This window comes from Neolamprologus brichardi, chromosome 22, assembly GCF_056152115.1.
Source record: "Neolamprologus brichardi isolate AB-2024 chromosome 22, ASM5615211v1, whole genome shotgun sequence".
NCBI lineage: Eukaryota > Metazoa > Chordata > Actinopteri > Cichliformes > Cichlidae > Neolamprologus > Neolamprologus brichardi.
The window spans coordinates 16,375,622-16,391,950 of record NC_142124.1 but is presented as its reverse complement, the minus strand read 5'-3'; the positions used below and the strand labels follow the sequence as shown (position 1 = coordinate 16,391,950).

Below are 16,329 nucleotides of genomic sequence, written 5' to 3'. Positions count from 1 at the left end.
TAACAAATAGCTTTTTTAGTTAAATCTGTTTACTCATAGGTGTTGCTTCATGTCTAATAGTGCAAGTGAGATGAGTAGGTAAAAATCACGGTATTAGTCATTTTCGGAAGTTTTATCGTGCTACCCGTACCACGTGTTGTTTTAAAGGTGAACTTCTTAGTATTTCCGCTAGGGGCGCTATACCCCCGTATGTGGGGATTTAAAGTGTCAAATCAACAGAGCTACAACTACGTCCGCAGGGTTATGGCACCGAGTACAAGCTAGCTAAATAAAAACCCCAAATCCAGTCCTCAGAATGACTCCGACGGTGAAAAGGTCATCTTCTCAGGTACTGGAGCTCATTACTATCGGCCTGGAGCACAGCTAGCTTAAACGTTTATTGTTACTGTGTGTATCGAGGACGTCGGTTGTGTAACTGTAGGTTTGTAGCTGTGTAGTAACCTTACCCTTTATTGAAACATGAGGAGCTAAAGCCTTTGTAGCTTCGGAAAAGCATATTTTTAGCTAAATGTGACAAATAATAGGGATTACGGCACGTTTTAGCTGTGAAAGTGCTTTCCTGCTCGTGTTACCTGTCAGTCACGGTGTTTGAGGTTAACGAAATGACTAAAAATAAATAAATCAACTAAAGCGTTTAAAATGTATATGGAAGGCAACCTAAAATATCTTGCTTTATTCATTTATGTTTTTCAAGTGGACACGTTAATGTCATGTCCTTTGTTTTGTAAAGAGTTAACGCGCAAGCGCGGTGCTCCGTGTTGTAAGTAAAGGGACAATCCGTAAAACGAGAGAAACAGCGACTAGGAGTCAAAAATGCAACAAAAACGAGACAGACACCAAACTAAATGTAAAGGATTGTTTGCAGAACGGCTTCAGAGAAGATGATACAGCCTGCCAGAATGGCTTGGAGACGGAGGAAGAACCTCTGCTCCGAGAGAACCCAAGGCGGTTTGTCATTTTTCCCATCCAGTACCGAGACATCTGGAAGATGTACAAACAGGCCCAGGCCTCTTTCTGGACCGTGGAGGAGGTGGGTACTGTACTTTGAGTGCTTTACTGAGTGATCTTAGGAAGAAAATATTGAATGCAACAATGTCTAACCATCATGGCAGTTAAAGCAAAGGTTTTGACAGTTGCTGCTGCTGCTACTTTCCACTGTGCACATATTGATATCCACACATGAAATGAAGGAACTGAGACAGGTGTGCTTTTGATGTTTTTTTGTTTTTTTTTAGGTCGATCTATCCAAAGACTTGGCACACTGGGACCGTTTGAAGGCAGAGGAAAAACACTTCATCTCCCACGTCTTAGCCTTCTTTGCTGCCAGCGACGGTATCGTCAATGAGAACCTGGTGAGACTATTTTGCAGGCCTCTAAAGAAATTTCAAGAATATATATTTTGCATGTAGATTGAGAACAAGCTCATTTGATGCATTGGCAGCTGAACTGCAAAATTAATGAAACTGATATTACTAGAAGCCCTCAAAAATGAAGTCACACATCAAGAATGGCTATCAAAAGATAACCATACTTGATGCGTTAACATAAATGCAGATGGCACTCTGAATTTTTTTTTTTTTACTTGGTGTGGTTCAAGTGTTTTGTGGGACTTGCACGCTTTATCGCAAATGTTTTTAATCTACACAACAGGTGCAGAGGTTCAGCCAGGAGGTGCAGGTCCCTGAAGCGCGATCCTTCTACAGCTTTCAGATCCTCATAGAGACTGTCCACTCAGAGATGTACAGTATGCTCATCAACACTTACATTAGGGACCTGAAGGAGAGGTCAGTTACTCGTGGTGGCTCCGTTTTATTTATTTTTTATTTTAGCAAGTCGGAAAATAGTTTTTGTGTCGTGTTTATGTTGTAATGAAAGTATGAATCCTTTACCCACTTCTGTATGAGTTGCTTTTGTGAACTTTCTGGAGATTTACAACAAACTGTAGCACCTGGGGTTTAAATGCAGCAGACCTAAAATTTCAACGCAGAGTGTGTTGTTTATCGAACAAAAAGAGGAAGTTGAGGAAGTTAATACACAGCCTGTCAGATTTTATTCAGCAAAGTCCAGCAAATCATCATTTACCCAGCTTTATTTTTTCATAATGGATGATAAAACTTGAATCTTATCACATTCTGCTTATAACTATTATTCATGTAGCACCATGAAAACATGCATTAAAGATGCCTTGTAATTAATCTTTGATTGTAAAGTCAGTCTCACCTAGTAAGAATGTTTTACATCTGTTTTAAAAAGTCTTGTTTGGCAGCATTTATTTATTATATTTCAAGACATGTAAGCAGTTCAACAGGAAATGCTTCCAGAATATATTCAGACTGCAGCCTTGTCTCACTGACAGATTAAAAGCTGATAAATAGTTCACTGCATGTTCAGAGAGTCTAAAGATGTAAACGTAGGCAAATGAGTGCTCTCCAGTTTGTGCTTTGAATGAGGCCCAGCAGGAGGGAAAGGGTCAGAGAAAGGCAACTACCTGGTGACTGATCCACTCTTTAAGTTACCTTTTTAGGTGTTCAGAGTTTTCACTGAGCCTGGTTTCTGGAACAGACTCCTGCACCTGTTCGTCACAGGTTAAGTCGAGACCGTTCTGTGGTAACTGCCGTTGTTTTCCCAGCTGCAGCAGCTTTGATGTGCCTCCAAACAACAAATGTCACTCATCAGACTGTTTACAGATGCTTTTAAGTCTAAACACTCAGCAAACTCCATGAGTCTTGTTGCATTCTTTTTACCCTGTTCCTGAGTGTCTTTGATTAAAGACAAACAAAATAAACTATTCCCTACATATTGTTACTACAGTATAATTACACATTAAAAAGTCTTTAGTTCATGTGTTTTCATGTTTGTGTGTTTTAGGGACTATTTGTTTAATGCCATTCAGACCATGCCTTGTGTGAAACAGAAGGCAGACTGGGCCCTCCAGTGGATAAACGACAGCAAATCCACATTTGGTAAGGGAGAAACAAAACTTGACAAAAACAGGACAACTGAAAACTAAATATAACATCAAACTGTCCTAGAAGGAACCTCATGTTTGATCACTTAACAGTCATTTTTGACGTTTGTGCCCCAGGGGAGCGGATTGTGGCTTTTGCAGCTGTGGAAGGCATCTTCTTCTCTGGTTCATTTGCTGCTATCTACTGGCTGAAGAAGAGGGGGCTAATGCCTGGCCTTAGCTACTCCAACGAGCTCATTAGCAGGGACGAGGTGAGACTAATTCACGCACAAAAATATGTGTTCTGATGTGTTGAAAGGATCCCTGAGTTGTGAGCGAATCAGACATACTTGTGGGTAAGAGGAAGCAGCTCATATTTAAAATGGAGGTGTGGCATTTATGTAATTATTCCTTTCCAAATGACAGCGTGGCACAGAGTGTTTTCCATCTAGATTTGTCTGTTGTCAGTCTTATGTGACTAAATGAATAGATGCACATAATGACCATAAGTTTGAACTGCTGTGGAACACCTTCAGAAATAGAAACAGTATGTCTGCCCTTACCTGCATTGTCATGCTTATAACTGGTATGACTCCTTAACTTTGTGTAGCAGCCTCAGCGGCCAAATTCATAAGAGCTATATAATTCATATATGCTGTAAAGACGACATTGGTCTTTAAAAATAAGTCAAATGATAAGAATAAACATGAAAGATTAAACAGCAATCATAAACACCAATATACTGTTAAAGCTGGCAGCAGAGTCATGACTGCACATTCACCTCGCTCTTTGGAAAATGCCCTCAGACAGATATTTCCCTGTTATAGCAAACACTGTACAACAGCAGCTCTGCACTGGCTGTTTTGAGAGTCAGATTTTCAAAATATCTTATTGTTAAAAAAAATATCTAAAAAAAAAAATCAAGAGCCTCATATCAACTAACTAGTTAATATAACAAGTTTTTGCTGACTGTATGGTGGCAGACTCTGAAAAAACTGCTTTTACATCTTGCTGACACCCAGTTTTCTTTCACTCAGCATTCACTGTGTTGAAACTAATCATCACCCTATTAATTAACAATTACAAAATAGTAGTTGTTGGACATGCAGTTCTCTTACAATTCACCAGGGGGTGCTGTATCAACCACGACCATCATTGTTCTTCCTTGAGATCAAGCTGATGTAATAAATGCTTTTGTGTAAACACAAGTCTCCTAAAATAAACCTGGGACTAAGTACACCAAAAATACACATTTTTTGGATCAGCTGACATGTTTTTTTGTTCTTTGCTAGGGTCTGCATTGTAACTTTGCCTGCCTGCTGTACAGCTACCTGGTGAAAAAGCCATCAGAGGACAGAGTCAGAGACATCATCACCAAAGCTGTTAGCATCGAACAGGTCAGCTAATGCTACACATTACATACATTATATGCTTGCTTATTAAATGCTAGTCACCTCATATTCCTGTTTATTTTGTCTGCACTAACTCACATTGCAGTGGATCAGTTGTAGCTTTACAGCAGGGGTGGGGGAGCTCCAGGCCTCAAGGGCCGGTGTCCTGTAGGTTTTAAATGTGTCCAACACAGCTGATTTAAATGGCTAAATTACCTTCTTAACATGTCTTGCAGTTCTCAGGAGGCCTGGTAATGAGCTGATCATTTGATTCTAACTTCCAAATGTACTTCCTCCATTAAGAGCCTCAGTGTTACTTTTGACAGTGCTTTTAAATTTGATAAACAAATCAGCTCCATAGTCAAAGGATCTTTTTATCATTTACGGATTTTAGCTAAAGTCAAGTCCTACCTGTGCAGGAACGATCTAGAAAGGGTGGTCCATGCTTTTATTACATCACGGCTGGACTACTGTAACTCCCTTTATGCTGGTTTAGATCGTTCCTGTCTGCATCGCCTCCAACTGGTGCAGAACGCTGCTGCTCGCATGCTGACCTGTTCCAAAAAGAGAGACCACATCACTCCGGTCCTCTGCTCTCTCCACTGGCTCCCAGTTGCTTTTAGGATTGATTTTAAAATTTTACTGCTGGTTTTTAAGGTTCTTAACGGTACTGCACCTCCTTACCTGGCAGAGCTTCTTAGCATTTACCGCCCCAGGAGATCTTTGAGGTCAGCAGACCTGATGCTTTTAGATGTTCCCAGGTACAGATTAAAGACTAGGGGAGAGAGGGCTTCTGCTGTGGCTGCACCCAGACTGTGGAACAGTTTACCTCCTCACATCAGATTCTCCACAAGCCTAGGAACTTTTAAAACTGCTCTTAAAACTCACCTCTTCTCATTGGCTTTTAGCAAGGTTTAACTTACTGTATTAACTTATTGTTTTATCAGTGAGGTGTTTATGTACTTGTGTTTTATTGTATTTTATATTTGTATTTTATTGTACAGCACTTTGGTCAGCCTTGGTTGTTTTTACATGTGCTTTATAAATAAACTTGACTTGACTTGACTTGATTCAGTTGTGTTGATCCAGGGTGATATCTAAAACCTGCAGGACACCGGCCCTTGAGGCCTGGAGTTTCCCACCGCTGCTTTACAGCATGACATTCTGAAGCAATAAAATCTTAATAGGTTGTACCAGTGCTATAAGTCACTAATCGTTATTATTCATATACAGGAGTTTCTCACAGAGGCACTGCCAGTAGATCTCATAGGAATCAACAGTTGCCTCATGAAGCAGTACATCGAGTTTGTGGCTGACCGGCTTCTCACTGATCTCGGACTGACCAAGGTAATGCTAAAAATCATTCGTTCAAAACCCTCTGCACACCAGAATGGGGGAAATTAAACCTATTTTTGTCTTTTTTCCTTATTTTTTTAAATCCAAGGTTTACCAAGCTGAAAATCCCTTTGACTTCATGGAGTCTATCTCACTTGAGGGGAAAACCAACTTCTTTGAGAAACGCGTGGCGGAGTATCAAAGATTCGGAGTCATGTCGAGCATGATGGACGGTGAATTCACACTAGACGCAGACTTCTAAAAACTGACATGGCATGTTACTGTAAATTTGTTACATTCGGTCAACCTATTTATTTATTTTCATACAGTTATTATACAACAGAGGTTTTCAAGTCTTACTGTAATACTGATACAGTGCTACGAAGTGAAGGCTGTACTCTTTTTTTGTTGTTATTGTTTTTTGGGATTTTTGTTTTGTTTTGTATTAGAGATGGAGAATTATTTAGCAACCAGTACAGTTTATAAGTAGAATGGGTGAGCATCAACATTTTGCCATCATGACAAAATAATGAGGGAGGTGACATAAATAGTATTTCTTTCCTCACTGAGCATTTTGGATAATAAAAACACAGAATATATTTTTAATTTTCTGCTTCGTGTTGCTTGTTTCTATGGCAAATTGCTTTAATATTTTCTAACTTTTAGAATACAATAAAAAATGTTTTGACAAATATGTGTAGGTGTTGTAAATGAATGCAAGAGGTAAATGTTTGTACAGCTGAGAACCAACAACAGCCTTATTCTCAAATGTAGGTGACAGGAAATAAATGCGATGTGGGTCATTTTATGATTGGTGGACAATGTGGGCTTCAAAAATTGTAAATAGTCAAAAAAGGACTCTTTATTTTCTAAATTTATTTTATGCACGTTAGAAAAACAAATAATAAACCATCCAAAAAAAAAATTTCTTTCAGCTCAGGCATCAAAGCTACACTTTTTATGCAATACTTTGGTTGCTGTATACTGTGACATGAAAAAGTGGACTTTATAAATATTGTTTTAGAAATTATTAACCTTTAAATTAAAGATAATCACCCTCATATTAAATATTCATACAGTTTCATTCATTTAAACAACTTTCAGAACCTACCTTTTTTTGTAATTTTAGTATTTATTTTTGAGTGTTTGTTGAATACATTTTTTTGTACACTTTTCAGAAAATAATTGAAACTATGTTACAAAGGCAATAGATTAATCCCTTGTGAGCTAAGAAAAACATTTATGGTTATTTTATTCAAATTATAAAGCACCAGGGTTAATATTAGAGTAACAGTGTTGCACAAGATAACATGGCTGAATGGATTTTTTAATTCACAGATTATGACATAAATCTAACAAAAAAAATACTCAGGACCATGGATATATTGTTTAATAATATTCGGTATGTTGTTAACATGTTTGTACAGTAATGTTTTATATGTGCACTCACGGGATTTCGAGCAGCTGGGTTGCAAATCAGTGCTAATATTAGTGTTCTCTCGGAAATAAAACGTGAGCTGTGTAATGTAATAAAGCATGAAAGTGAAGGGTACATGCAGTTAAATAAAATAAAAGAAAGAAATTTCAAAAAATTAATTTGTTGTCTTTTTGTAATGTGGGTTAAACTGGTTAGAGTGACACAATCTAGACAGAAAAAAATCGGATAAACACAAAATTTGTCAAAGATTTAGTGTTTTGGAGTTAACGCCTGACTGGATTGTGTCACTTATTTTTCGTCTCACTGTTTTATCTCTTTCTTTTAAGGCTTAACAATTACAAGAGTCTATCAACACAAAGCAGAAAAAGTGGGTTGTAACTGATTTTAGTTGTTATATTTTTAAGTTGTTATTTTGTATTTTTAAATAATAGCTTGGAACCACTTTTTCAACAACTAGGTGTACATTTAACCTCAGGACAGGTGTCATTTACATAGCATATGTGTTTTAGTATTTTGTGGGTAATTTTCAAATTCATGGGTAAGACAGAAAAACTCCTGTACTTACAGAGCGGCTCGTGTAAGTGCATGATGCTGTCCTGGACAAACCTGTGAGTGTGAGCTTTTTAATATTGAGCAGATGTAGTATTGATATGCTGCTGTTTGTAGCCTTGATGTTAACAGTCAGATTAGATTAGCCACTCCTCCGTTAGCACGGGCGCTGGAAATGATAGCTACAGCTAGTGTATGCGCAATTTTGAAAGATGGCTGGAGACTTGCGAGGTCTTGCGCTGGAGAAAGCCGAGCTGCTTTCCAGCCACTTGAAGGAGCTGCTGTCTTCGGGACAGGGATATGTTCGGGCTCGATTCGGGGTTGACTTGGGTCTGAAGCCCGAGCTGTACCCGACGTGGGTCATCCTGTCCACGGCCGCGGCGGGTCTTCTGCTGCTGATCAGTCTGTCGTGGGCCGCTGTTTGCGGCGGGCTGCTCGCCGGGAAAAAGCGAGGATCCCCGGTCACACACGGCAGCAGCAGGAGCAGCAGCAGCGGCGGCGGCGGTGAGCCCCTCAAGGCCGGTTTCGCTAAAACTGCCAAACCAGAAGAGCAGAAGAAGAAGAACAAAAAGAAAACGGTAGAAAAGGTACCGCAGGCAGCCTTTACCGAGCCGTCTAATCACAGCGAGTCAGTCACAACACGCGCGGGTGTTCATTTAACTCCTTAACCTAAATGCTCCCTCTGCAAAACAGTTCAGTTAGACACTTATTTTATTATTTTATTAACAAAAGCGGTTAAGTTTGGCGTTAGCTAGCCAGCTAGCTACCTGGCATGTATGAATTGACGATCGTATAGCTCGTCGTATGCTTTGTTTACACAGCACAAATTAGGCCATCTAGGGACAATTCCACGACCCACTTACAAGTGACAAAAATAAACTAATCTAACTGCATATGGATGAAGGTAGGGTGTTTTATTAAGAAAGGGAAGGTGTTATCGGTGTTTGCAACCACCTGATACTCCTGTTTAGCTAGCTAGTTTATACGTCATCGTTAGCCACCTGAAGCTTCAACTTTCGCTTTGATGAGTGAAAATGGTTTTAAAGACTTCTTTGAAGCTCGTATTTAGAAAGCGATAATCTGTTTAACCTGTTAAATATAACTTTTAAAATAAGCTAACAGACAATAAGTGTGTTATTAACCAGTCATATAAGGCTTAATAATTTAGTGTAGACGCAAAAACTGTCGTTTTTATTTTAAGTAAGTTAATAATTTCTTTAGCACTCCCTGTTTTTCTGGGTTGTCATGCTTTATGTTTCTTATCTGTGTATGTCACCCATCCAGAAGTCTCAGTCCAATGGGCAGCCAGTGACTGTGGCTCAAGAGGAAGTTAAAGTGGCTGAGGCAGTTTCTAAGCTGCCAGCACAGATCAAAACTGAGAAGGTATGATCAAAATTAAGGAAATGTGAAACCAGTGGTGGGCAGAGTAGGCGCAGCATTTCCCTGAATTGCTCAGTTTTGTTGATGTTTTGCAAGATAGTTTTATTACTGGTGACATACTGCTAAAACTCCACTTCTGTGCAGTGAAAAAATACATTTGGAGACTACTGTTGGGATGATAAAGGATAAATAATAAAAGACATTGAGTGCAGTAAACTTGTTATTATAAGGTAACTTGATTGTTCTTTTATTTCTGTCCACAGAAACCGGAGGTGCAAGCCCCGGTGCAGGTGAAGAAGAACAAGAAGAAGAACAAGACAGATGTGAAACCAGTTCAGCTTTTGTCTTCAAACGATGGGAAGGAACCTGATGACGGTACAGCTCAACCGTTGAGGCGGAAATGTCACAATAGCTTCTCATTTTCAAAATGACATTTTAATATTATGCAGAATGTGCTTCTCATGCATGTCCTGTCATTCTGATTGCAGCCAGACTCTTTAAAATATAGTAATGAGCAAATATCCTTCATAGTCCGGTATATACCACATCCCCTTAGAATGTTGTGTTATTTTTGGGGTGCATGTATGTGTGTGTCATCCAGGTGTGTGGGAGACAAAAGTCAGTAACCGAGAAAAGAGGCAGCAGCGCAGGAAGGAAAAGGGTCCTGAGGACTCTGGCGGTCCAGGAAGTGTGGAAGCATCAAAAACGCACGTGGAGGCAACTGTACCAGCAGCAGTTAACAAGAGGAACAGAGGAAACCATGGTATTCATGTAGAAGGAATTCACTATGTTTAAATATAGTCACCACCCACTCTTTTAGGTACACCTGTTCAGGTGCTCATTAACACAAGTGTCTAATGAGCCAGTCACATTGCAGCAACTCAGTGCATTAAGGCAAATGTATTTTATTCTAAAATGACAGAAGAAGGTAGCATATTCAGTATGCAATTTTGATATATAGTCTACCCGCATTATCACACAGTATTATGTGGTAAGAATAGATATAGGTTACTCAAGCTTTCCAACCCTGTTTCAGAGTCCTTTCATTCAAGAACCACTGGAAAGGGAGATGCAGCCAGTGAAGCCGTTAAAGACAAAGGTAAACCATTTTTTATGAGGCTTTCTTAAACGTGAACTTATTCAGAGTTTTAAGGTATCACAGAGTCAGTTCTTGTCAGTGAACTGGTCTGAACTCCCCTCCTGTGACATATTTTGAACAAAACTGTCACTGAGGGACTCTGAGGGTCTTTCCCGTTTTCCTGTTCCCTCAGTTTCCTCCAGCTGGAGGCAGGAACCTTCGGTCAATGGTGGAGGCTGGAATGATATGTCCTTGAAGATCCCAGGTCAGATGAGCACTATGGAGGGAAACAAGTGGAGTGCTATCTCAGCAGCTACACATTACAGGGCCCAGCCAGAACCCCAGCCGTGGGCTCAGGAGTCACAAGGTACCATCTAGATCTGAGTAAACCTTTTTACACCACAAATGTAGATATTAATAGTTTGTATGGCATAAGAGATTCTAGACTGAACATACTGGAGGAGATTTCTCTCTACACTAAACATTAGAGCTGATAATGAAATGAAATGACCTTTGCCCCCTTTCCACTAGTGCAGATTCTGGTGGCCAATCTAGCACCAGTTTCAGCAGAAGAGAGAATAAAACCAGGTCGTAAAGCTGGCGCAAGCATAGCAGTTTAAACTCAGTGGCTGTGAGAGACCCTACTGCAAGAAACTCATCAATAATTGGCAGATGTAGCCCACAAATCCTCTAAATTCTATGTAAAGATCATTTCTTAATGCTTTTCAAGTGTGGGCTGGTTCTCAGAAGACACTGAGACAGAACTGGCTCTGTCACAGCACTGGCACCTTGTTAATTGAAAGGAGGGATGAGAGTACTGACATAATCTGGTCAGGGTGTAGTGAAAATAAAGACAGTCTGTTAATGAAATTATAACCTGAGCTAACATTTAGTAGGCAGCTATGACAGCAGGTTAAATCTTTTAACAGACAAACTCCTCCTTGTGGATGTCAAGCTCACTGTAAGCCTGCCAAGGTAAACACAGTGCATTTATCATGAAACTGAGCAGGATGTTTGGTAAAACTAGAGTAGACCTTTCTTTGTGTATAATGTGATTTTGATTTATTTAGTTATTTTATCTCCAGGAGACTGGATTTCATGCTGTGAGGTGTTCAAGAAAAAGTGCCAGTGGAAAAAAGACAAGATAGTCCAGCCTCATATTAGAAACCATGCTGTTAACGTTTAATCTCCGCTGCAGTTTGTTTGCATTCCACCAGCATAACCTGTCTTTCTGTGTGCTGTCAGCAACAGCGTGGAGTGGCATTGATGGCCGGATAAAGCCTGACCTCAGCCCAGTGTCCTTCTCCATGCTGGGACTAAACTCCACAGGTTTGTCACCCAGTCACACACCAGACTTTTCAGCTGTGTCCACACTGGAAGCGTGACGAAGCGAGTTGGTGACACTCGGGAAAATAAGTGCTGCCAGCACAGAGTGGGCGGGACCCAGGATAAGGCTTGCGGAACTGAAGTGACTAACAATGAAAGCTCGTGATGCCGTTGATTGGCATGCGACCTGGCGGTAAATACATTACAGGGTTACCAAGGCAACTAGATACAGAAATGTCTGCAAGCAACCAGCCATCAGCTTCAAGGCGATTAATCGCTTCCAGTGTGGATGCTTATTGATTGATTGATAATTGTCATGGCTAGATTAATGAGTCTACGTCCCTCATTAAAATAAATAAATTAACAAATAACCTTCTGTCTCATACAGATCCAATTTCAAATTCAGTGGATCTGCAGTGGGCAAGCCGCCCTAAGGTTAATGATGAATGGTCAGGATTCAGTAAGTAGTTATGCATCAAATCCTCCTAAAAAGAGTCTTCCGGTTTTTCCATCTAACTATCTTCCATCATCCATCTGTATTGTGTGATTTGTGTTTTTAGATGGGATGGCAGCAGCAGATCCCAGCTCTGACTGGAATGCCCCAGTGGAACATTGGGGAAACTATGAAGAGCCCCCCGTGTTGGTGACACCAGCTCCTGTGCAGAAAGAACAGCCTGTCCCCAATAAGGTTTTTTTTTTTTGGTTTTCTTTTCTTTTAATTCTGGCTTCTTACTGTATTGTTTCTATTATAGGCTTCACATAAATTGATCTGCATGTCTTATTGTTGCGTCAGGTGTTGGAGGATGAGAGGGACACAGAGGATCTGTCCGGCGGAGAAGCCAAATCGAAAAAGAAGAGGAAAAAGAAGAAGAAAACAGAAGAGGAGGCTGCATCTGACGCTCAGGTAATAAACCAAACCAAGCTGATAAAATCAGGTCTTCAAGTGAATATTTAACCTGTTGTAATATAATCATTTCTTGGGTTGTAGACGGTGAACACGGCGCAAGTAGTCAACACAATACCCAAACCCCAAGAGCTTCCTGCACTGCCCTCCAAAAAGCATAATGCCAGCATATCCTCCACTCAGAGTAGGTTTCAACATCTCTGACTCCAAATCTGTGTTCACTGTGTTGTAATCATTTCCAAGAGCAGCTTGTTTAGGTTTCATTTAAACACAAGTCACTATCTGTGGGTATATACCCAAGGTCATTATTTCATAGTTTTCATGTGACACGCCCACCTGGTGGGCAAAAGCAGTACTGCGGTCCTTTGCCCTCCAGCCATCCATTGAACATCTTTCAGTTTCACTTAGCTAAAATCCCAGAGAGTTGCTGTTCTATCGGATGCACTAATCAGTACTTCTTTACAGCTGCCAGAAGGGCGTAAACTATGGCACCAACTTGTCAACACACTTCTCCTAACCTTGCCTTACAGGCCAACCCTGCTTTCCCACAGCAACCCAGGCTGACAGTGGCAGCTCATTTAAACTTTAGGAGAGATTTAGCTTACATTGGAAAGACACTTGGTGAACTTTACTATAATGACACGTCGTTAATGTGACAAATTAATAATACTGAAATTTTTCTGGCCCTACACTGTAAAAGTCCCAAGTTAAGAAAATGTAAGATTTAACTTTGGTTGACTTTTTTTGAACAAAAAATCTAAGACTGTTTCTGTTTTACTCTGTCCAGCTCTTCTTGTAATTACGGTAGGGTTATTTTAGCAGCCTGTGCAGCCTTTTCCTTTGTCTCTACATTAATGAATGTACTCACACAGGAAACACACAGACCAGCTGAGTGTATTGTTAGTCATCCCACATGATGCTATTCAGTCAATCAGATCATTTATTCAGAGCACGTGTGAAAACCGAATAATACACATTGTTGAAACACTGTTGAATTTACTTTTGTTTGAGGAAATGTTCTGTAACTGGATGCCCTTAAATTTCCATTAAAAAACGTTTTTTTTCTTTCATCTCCGTGCAGAGAGGTCAGAGCAGATTGCGGAGCCTCCGAAGTTCTCCCAGAAGAAAAAGGTCCGAAGGGAGACATGAATTCACCTCACAGGTCCAGACAAAGCATATGCAAATGATTGTTAAACGTGTCACATGCAATAATTACCAGGTACACAGTTCAGAGATCAGTTTCACAAACAAAAAAGTAAACAGGTGGAAGGTATCACCTGCTTGGCGAAATTCAGAGATGAAATGTAGTCCTATGGACTGAAAACTTAACTAATTTGCACTATTTGCTATACTGCAAACAGAGTGGAGTTTGGGGTGAGGTGGGCTTTTAGTGGAGGTACATATTTAATGACAGCAAAGGTGTTTTGTTTTGAGATTTTGTTTGCCCCCTCAGAGAGTGTATGTAATTGTTAACCCCAAAAAATAAAACGGGTTTTAAATTTTTATTTCTTTTGTGATTTTTTTTTTCCTTTCTTTTTTTACCAGAACACCACACTTTTTGGTTCCACACAGTGTTGCACTTTGTTTTGATTGCTGTGCAGCAGCCCCCTATGAGTTACTGAAAGGTTATGAAGCAGAGAAATCTACTCTATCTCACTCACATGCCCACATGTACACTGACAGATTAAGATACTCCTGCTCTATAATACTGGGTTTGATGTGACATCCGTCATTAAGAGCTGTAAGGGTGTTCAGGTGACTACTACCATTAGACACATTGATTGGTACTGATGGGTGCTACAGGACAGTGATGTAGCTACAAAATGATATAGGCACTTGGCAACTTTGCTTTTATATAGGAATACAACCAGGTGAAAACCAGCCTAGTCAAGTCCTATACTGGAAAGAGTTGTGTCATCGCCATCAGTGCAGACTGACTTGGATTAATTGCAACATCATTCTAAAACCTTCAGCAATCTGTCTGAGAATAATGATGTTTGTTTGAAGACACATTTGCGAATGAAAGTGGTCGCCCAGAGGCTGAGGGTATTCCATGCTCAACTTCTGGGCGACCAGTTGGTCACCACAACTACTTGCAGTCGTTACCAACATAAATATTAAATAAATCCAATCACCAGGCAACCCTAAAAAGAGGCTGCTGTCCTGTTTTTTACTCTTGCATGACTGAACCACAACTCACGGCTCTGTCAGCATACATATGGCATGTGAGTATTGTTTTGAGATAGGTTTGTGTATTCTTTTGTCTAATATTTCTGTCATTTGAGTGAAAACACTCTGTTATAGGGTGTGTAGTTTGTGCTTTTAATGACTGAATGAGTGGCAGCTGTGGTCCATGTCAGTTACACTGGTGTGAAAGACATCTTAGCCATAGAAGCACAGCCATTACTGTCCAACTCCTAACTGTACACCTGTCTAACTGTATGCACAAAACCCAGCTTTGCTACAAATAAATGAAAACACTTCTGTCTGAGCTTCAGGGTGTCAGAAGGGAAATGTTGGGAGGCTGAAAGTCAGTAAATGATATGATACATATTCTTTTTGAATGACAGATTGGATTTTTGATGTTAAACAACTTATTCTGGATCCCCACTGGAGACTTAACTGTACTTCCAGGCTGCAGTAACTGATATGAACCACCGGGAGGCACTGTATTGTGAAGTTACTAGTGGGATTAAACTATACTGCAGTAGGACTACAAATGTGTAATCCCTGTACTTTTATAAACAATATCGCCCTGAGTATGTCTGTCTTTTATCTGACTGGATTGTATTTCGATTTTTTTCCATATCTAATGATCACTTCTGAACTCTTGTGATTTTGTTTTTTTAACATTTCTTCCACTTTTGTGCTAGAAAAAGCCATGCCATATGTATAGATTGTAAGGGCTTTTTCCAGTTCTTTAATTGCACTGTGCAAAAGGCTGTATTTGGTTCCTTTTGATTTTGAAGAAATGTTTTTATTATCTTTTGCATATTGTGAACTATTTTAATCTTTTTAGTTTGGACCTTTGTTCCAAGATGTGTGATGGGCTAAATGTTTTTGACCTAAACTGAGAATGAGGATATACTTAAAGATATGACGTGGAGCAGCTTTAACTCCACATCTATTTGATTTTAAACAAGACACACACACATACATACACTCACAGAATTACAGACATATATAAAAGGAATTTAATTCCATTGCCTTAACTTGTAGTTGTATAGAAAGTGTGTTGGAGTCCTTTTTATAGTTTCCATCCAGTTGCAAGTTTTGATGTCAGAATTGATTTAATTTTGCATGACTTTGATAATAGAATGAGATAAAGTGATCAAACTTTTGCTTTAAATGTTAGTACTTGGTCCACTCATAGTACCACTCAGTATCTATTTCTGTATGGAGACGAATTGCAGCTTTCATGTGGGCATCCAGTTTAAGAGGACATTACCATGTTTTTGTGAGATGTAGTGCATCAAGGCGTCGATCAGCTGATGGTGGTAGTTGTTGGTAGACCTGGTAGATTGCAGAGGATAAAGTGATATGTCACTGTGGTTTCAGGTGCCCTTTTGTTAAATTTTTACTGATGAATATGATGATGACTCAATCAACGTATTTATATACTTGTCTCTAGGAAATGTTTTTTTGTGAAGGGTTTTGTTTAATGAGGAGATAAAAATGAAATTTCTATGTTTGTTTGGTAAAGATGAAAATTAAATGAGAAGTGCTTGTATCACATTGTCATGGAAATGTTTTTTTTCCCTCCCCTTCATATCGTGAAGAAGGTTTTTGGTGTTATTAAGTTTTTTAAAAAGATTCTCCTAACATGAGATTCTCATGTTAAGTGTATTGTTGATTTGTTTATTAGATTTGATCAATTACCTGTGCCTTAAACAGCTGCTTTGCCACTTTTCTTTAATATGTAAAAATTAAGCAAATACGAAAACATACCATCCCTGGCCATTTCATTAGGTACACCTGTTT

The 16,329-nt window shown here is 39.5% G+C and overlaps 2 protein-coding genes across 3 annotated transcripts; both read left to right on the top strand.

Moving 5' to 3' along the window:
- The first annotated feature begins 178 nt into the window (after positions 1–178).
- On the top strand, positions 179–6,365 carry rrm2b (ribonucleotide reductase M2 b). The gene is made up of 9 exons (XM_006787880.1): positions 179–328; positions 866–1,030; positions 1,236–1,352; positions 1,651–1,784; positions 2,869–2,963; positions 3,086–3,219; positions 4,240–4,344; positions 5,572–5,685; positions 5,783–6,365. Exons 1-9 carry the CDS (start codon positions 296–298, stop codon positions 5,933–5,935), a joined length of 1,050 nt encoding a protein of 349 aa, XP_006787943.1. The 5' UTR covers positions 179–295; the 3' UTR covers positions 5,936–6,365.
- Positions 6,366–7,725: 1,360 nt separating this feature from the next.
- mtdha (metadherin a) lies at positions 7,726–16,078 on the top strand. Of its 2 annotated transcripts, none has more exons than XM_006787882.3 (12): positions 7,726–8,247; positions 8,945–9,043; positions 9,304–9,415; positions 9,642–9,803; positions 10,077–10,139; positions 10,312–10,485; positions 11,370–11,447; positions 11,833–11,904; positions 12,005–12,132; positions 12,238–12,348; positions 12,433–12,532; positions 13,430–16,078. In XM_006787882.3, the coding sequence occupies exons 1-12, from the start codon at positions 7,873–7,875 to the stop codon at positions 13,495–13,497; spliced, it is 1,542 nt and encodes a 513-aa protein (XP_006787945.2). In that variant the 5' UTR covers positions 7,726–7,872; the 3' UTR covers positions 13,498–16,078. The 2 variants fall into 2 exon arrangements, with proteins under 2 accessions (XP_006787945.2, XP_006787944.2); XM_006787881.3 differs by having other exon boundaries at positions 7,737–8,247; positions 11,364–11,447.
- Positions 16,079–16,329: the final 251 nt, after the last annotated feature.

Coding starts and splice junctions, on each gene's coding strand:
- rrm2b (XM_006787880.1), top strand. CDS start 296: ATGACTCCGACGGTGAAAAGGTCATCTTCTCAG. Junction 1,353..1,650: donor GTATCGTCAATGAGAACCTG/GTGAGACTATTT, acceptor TCTACACAACAG/GTGCAGAGGTTCAGCCAGGA. Junction 1,785..2,868: donor ATTAGGGACCTGAAGGAGAG/GTCAGTTACTCG, acceptor TGTGTGTTTTAG/GGACTATTTGTTTAATGCCA.
- mtdha (XM_006787881.3), top strand. CDS start 7,873: ATGGCTGGAGACTTGCGAGGTCTTGCGCTGGAGAAAGCCGAGCTGCTT. Junction 8,248..8,944: donor AAAAGAAAACGGTAGAAAAG/GTACCGCAGGCA, acceptor TCACCCATCCAG/AAGTCTCAGTCCAATGGGCA. Junction 10,486..11,363: donor GTGGGCTCAGGAGTCACAAG/GTACCATCTAGA, acceptor GTGTGCTGTCAG/CAACAGCGTGGAGTGGCATT.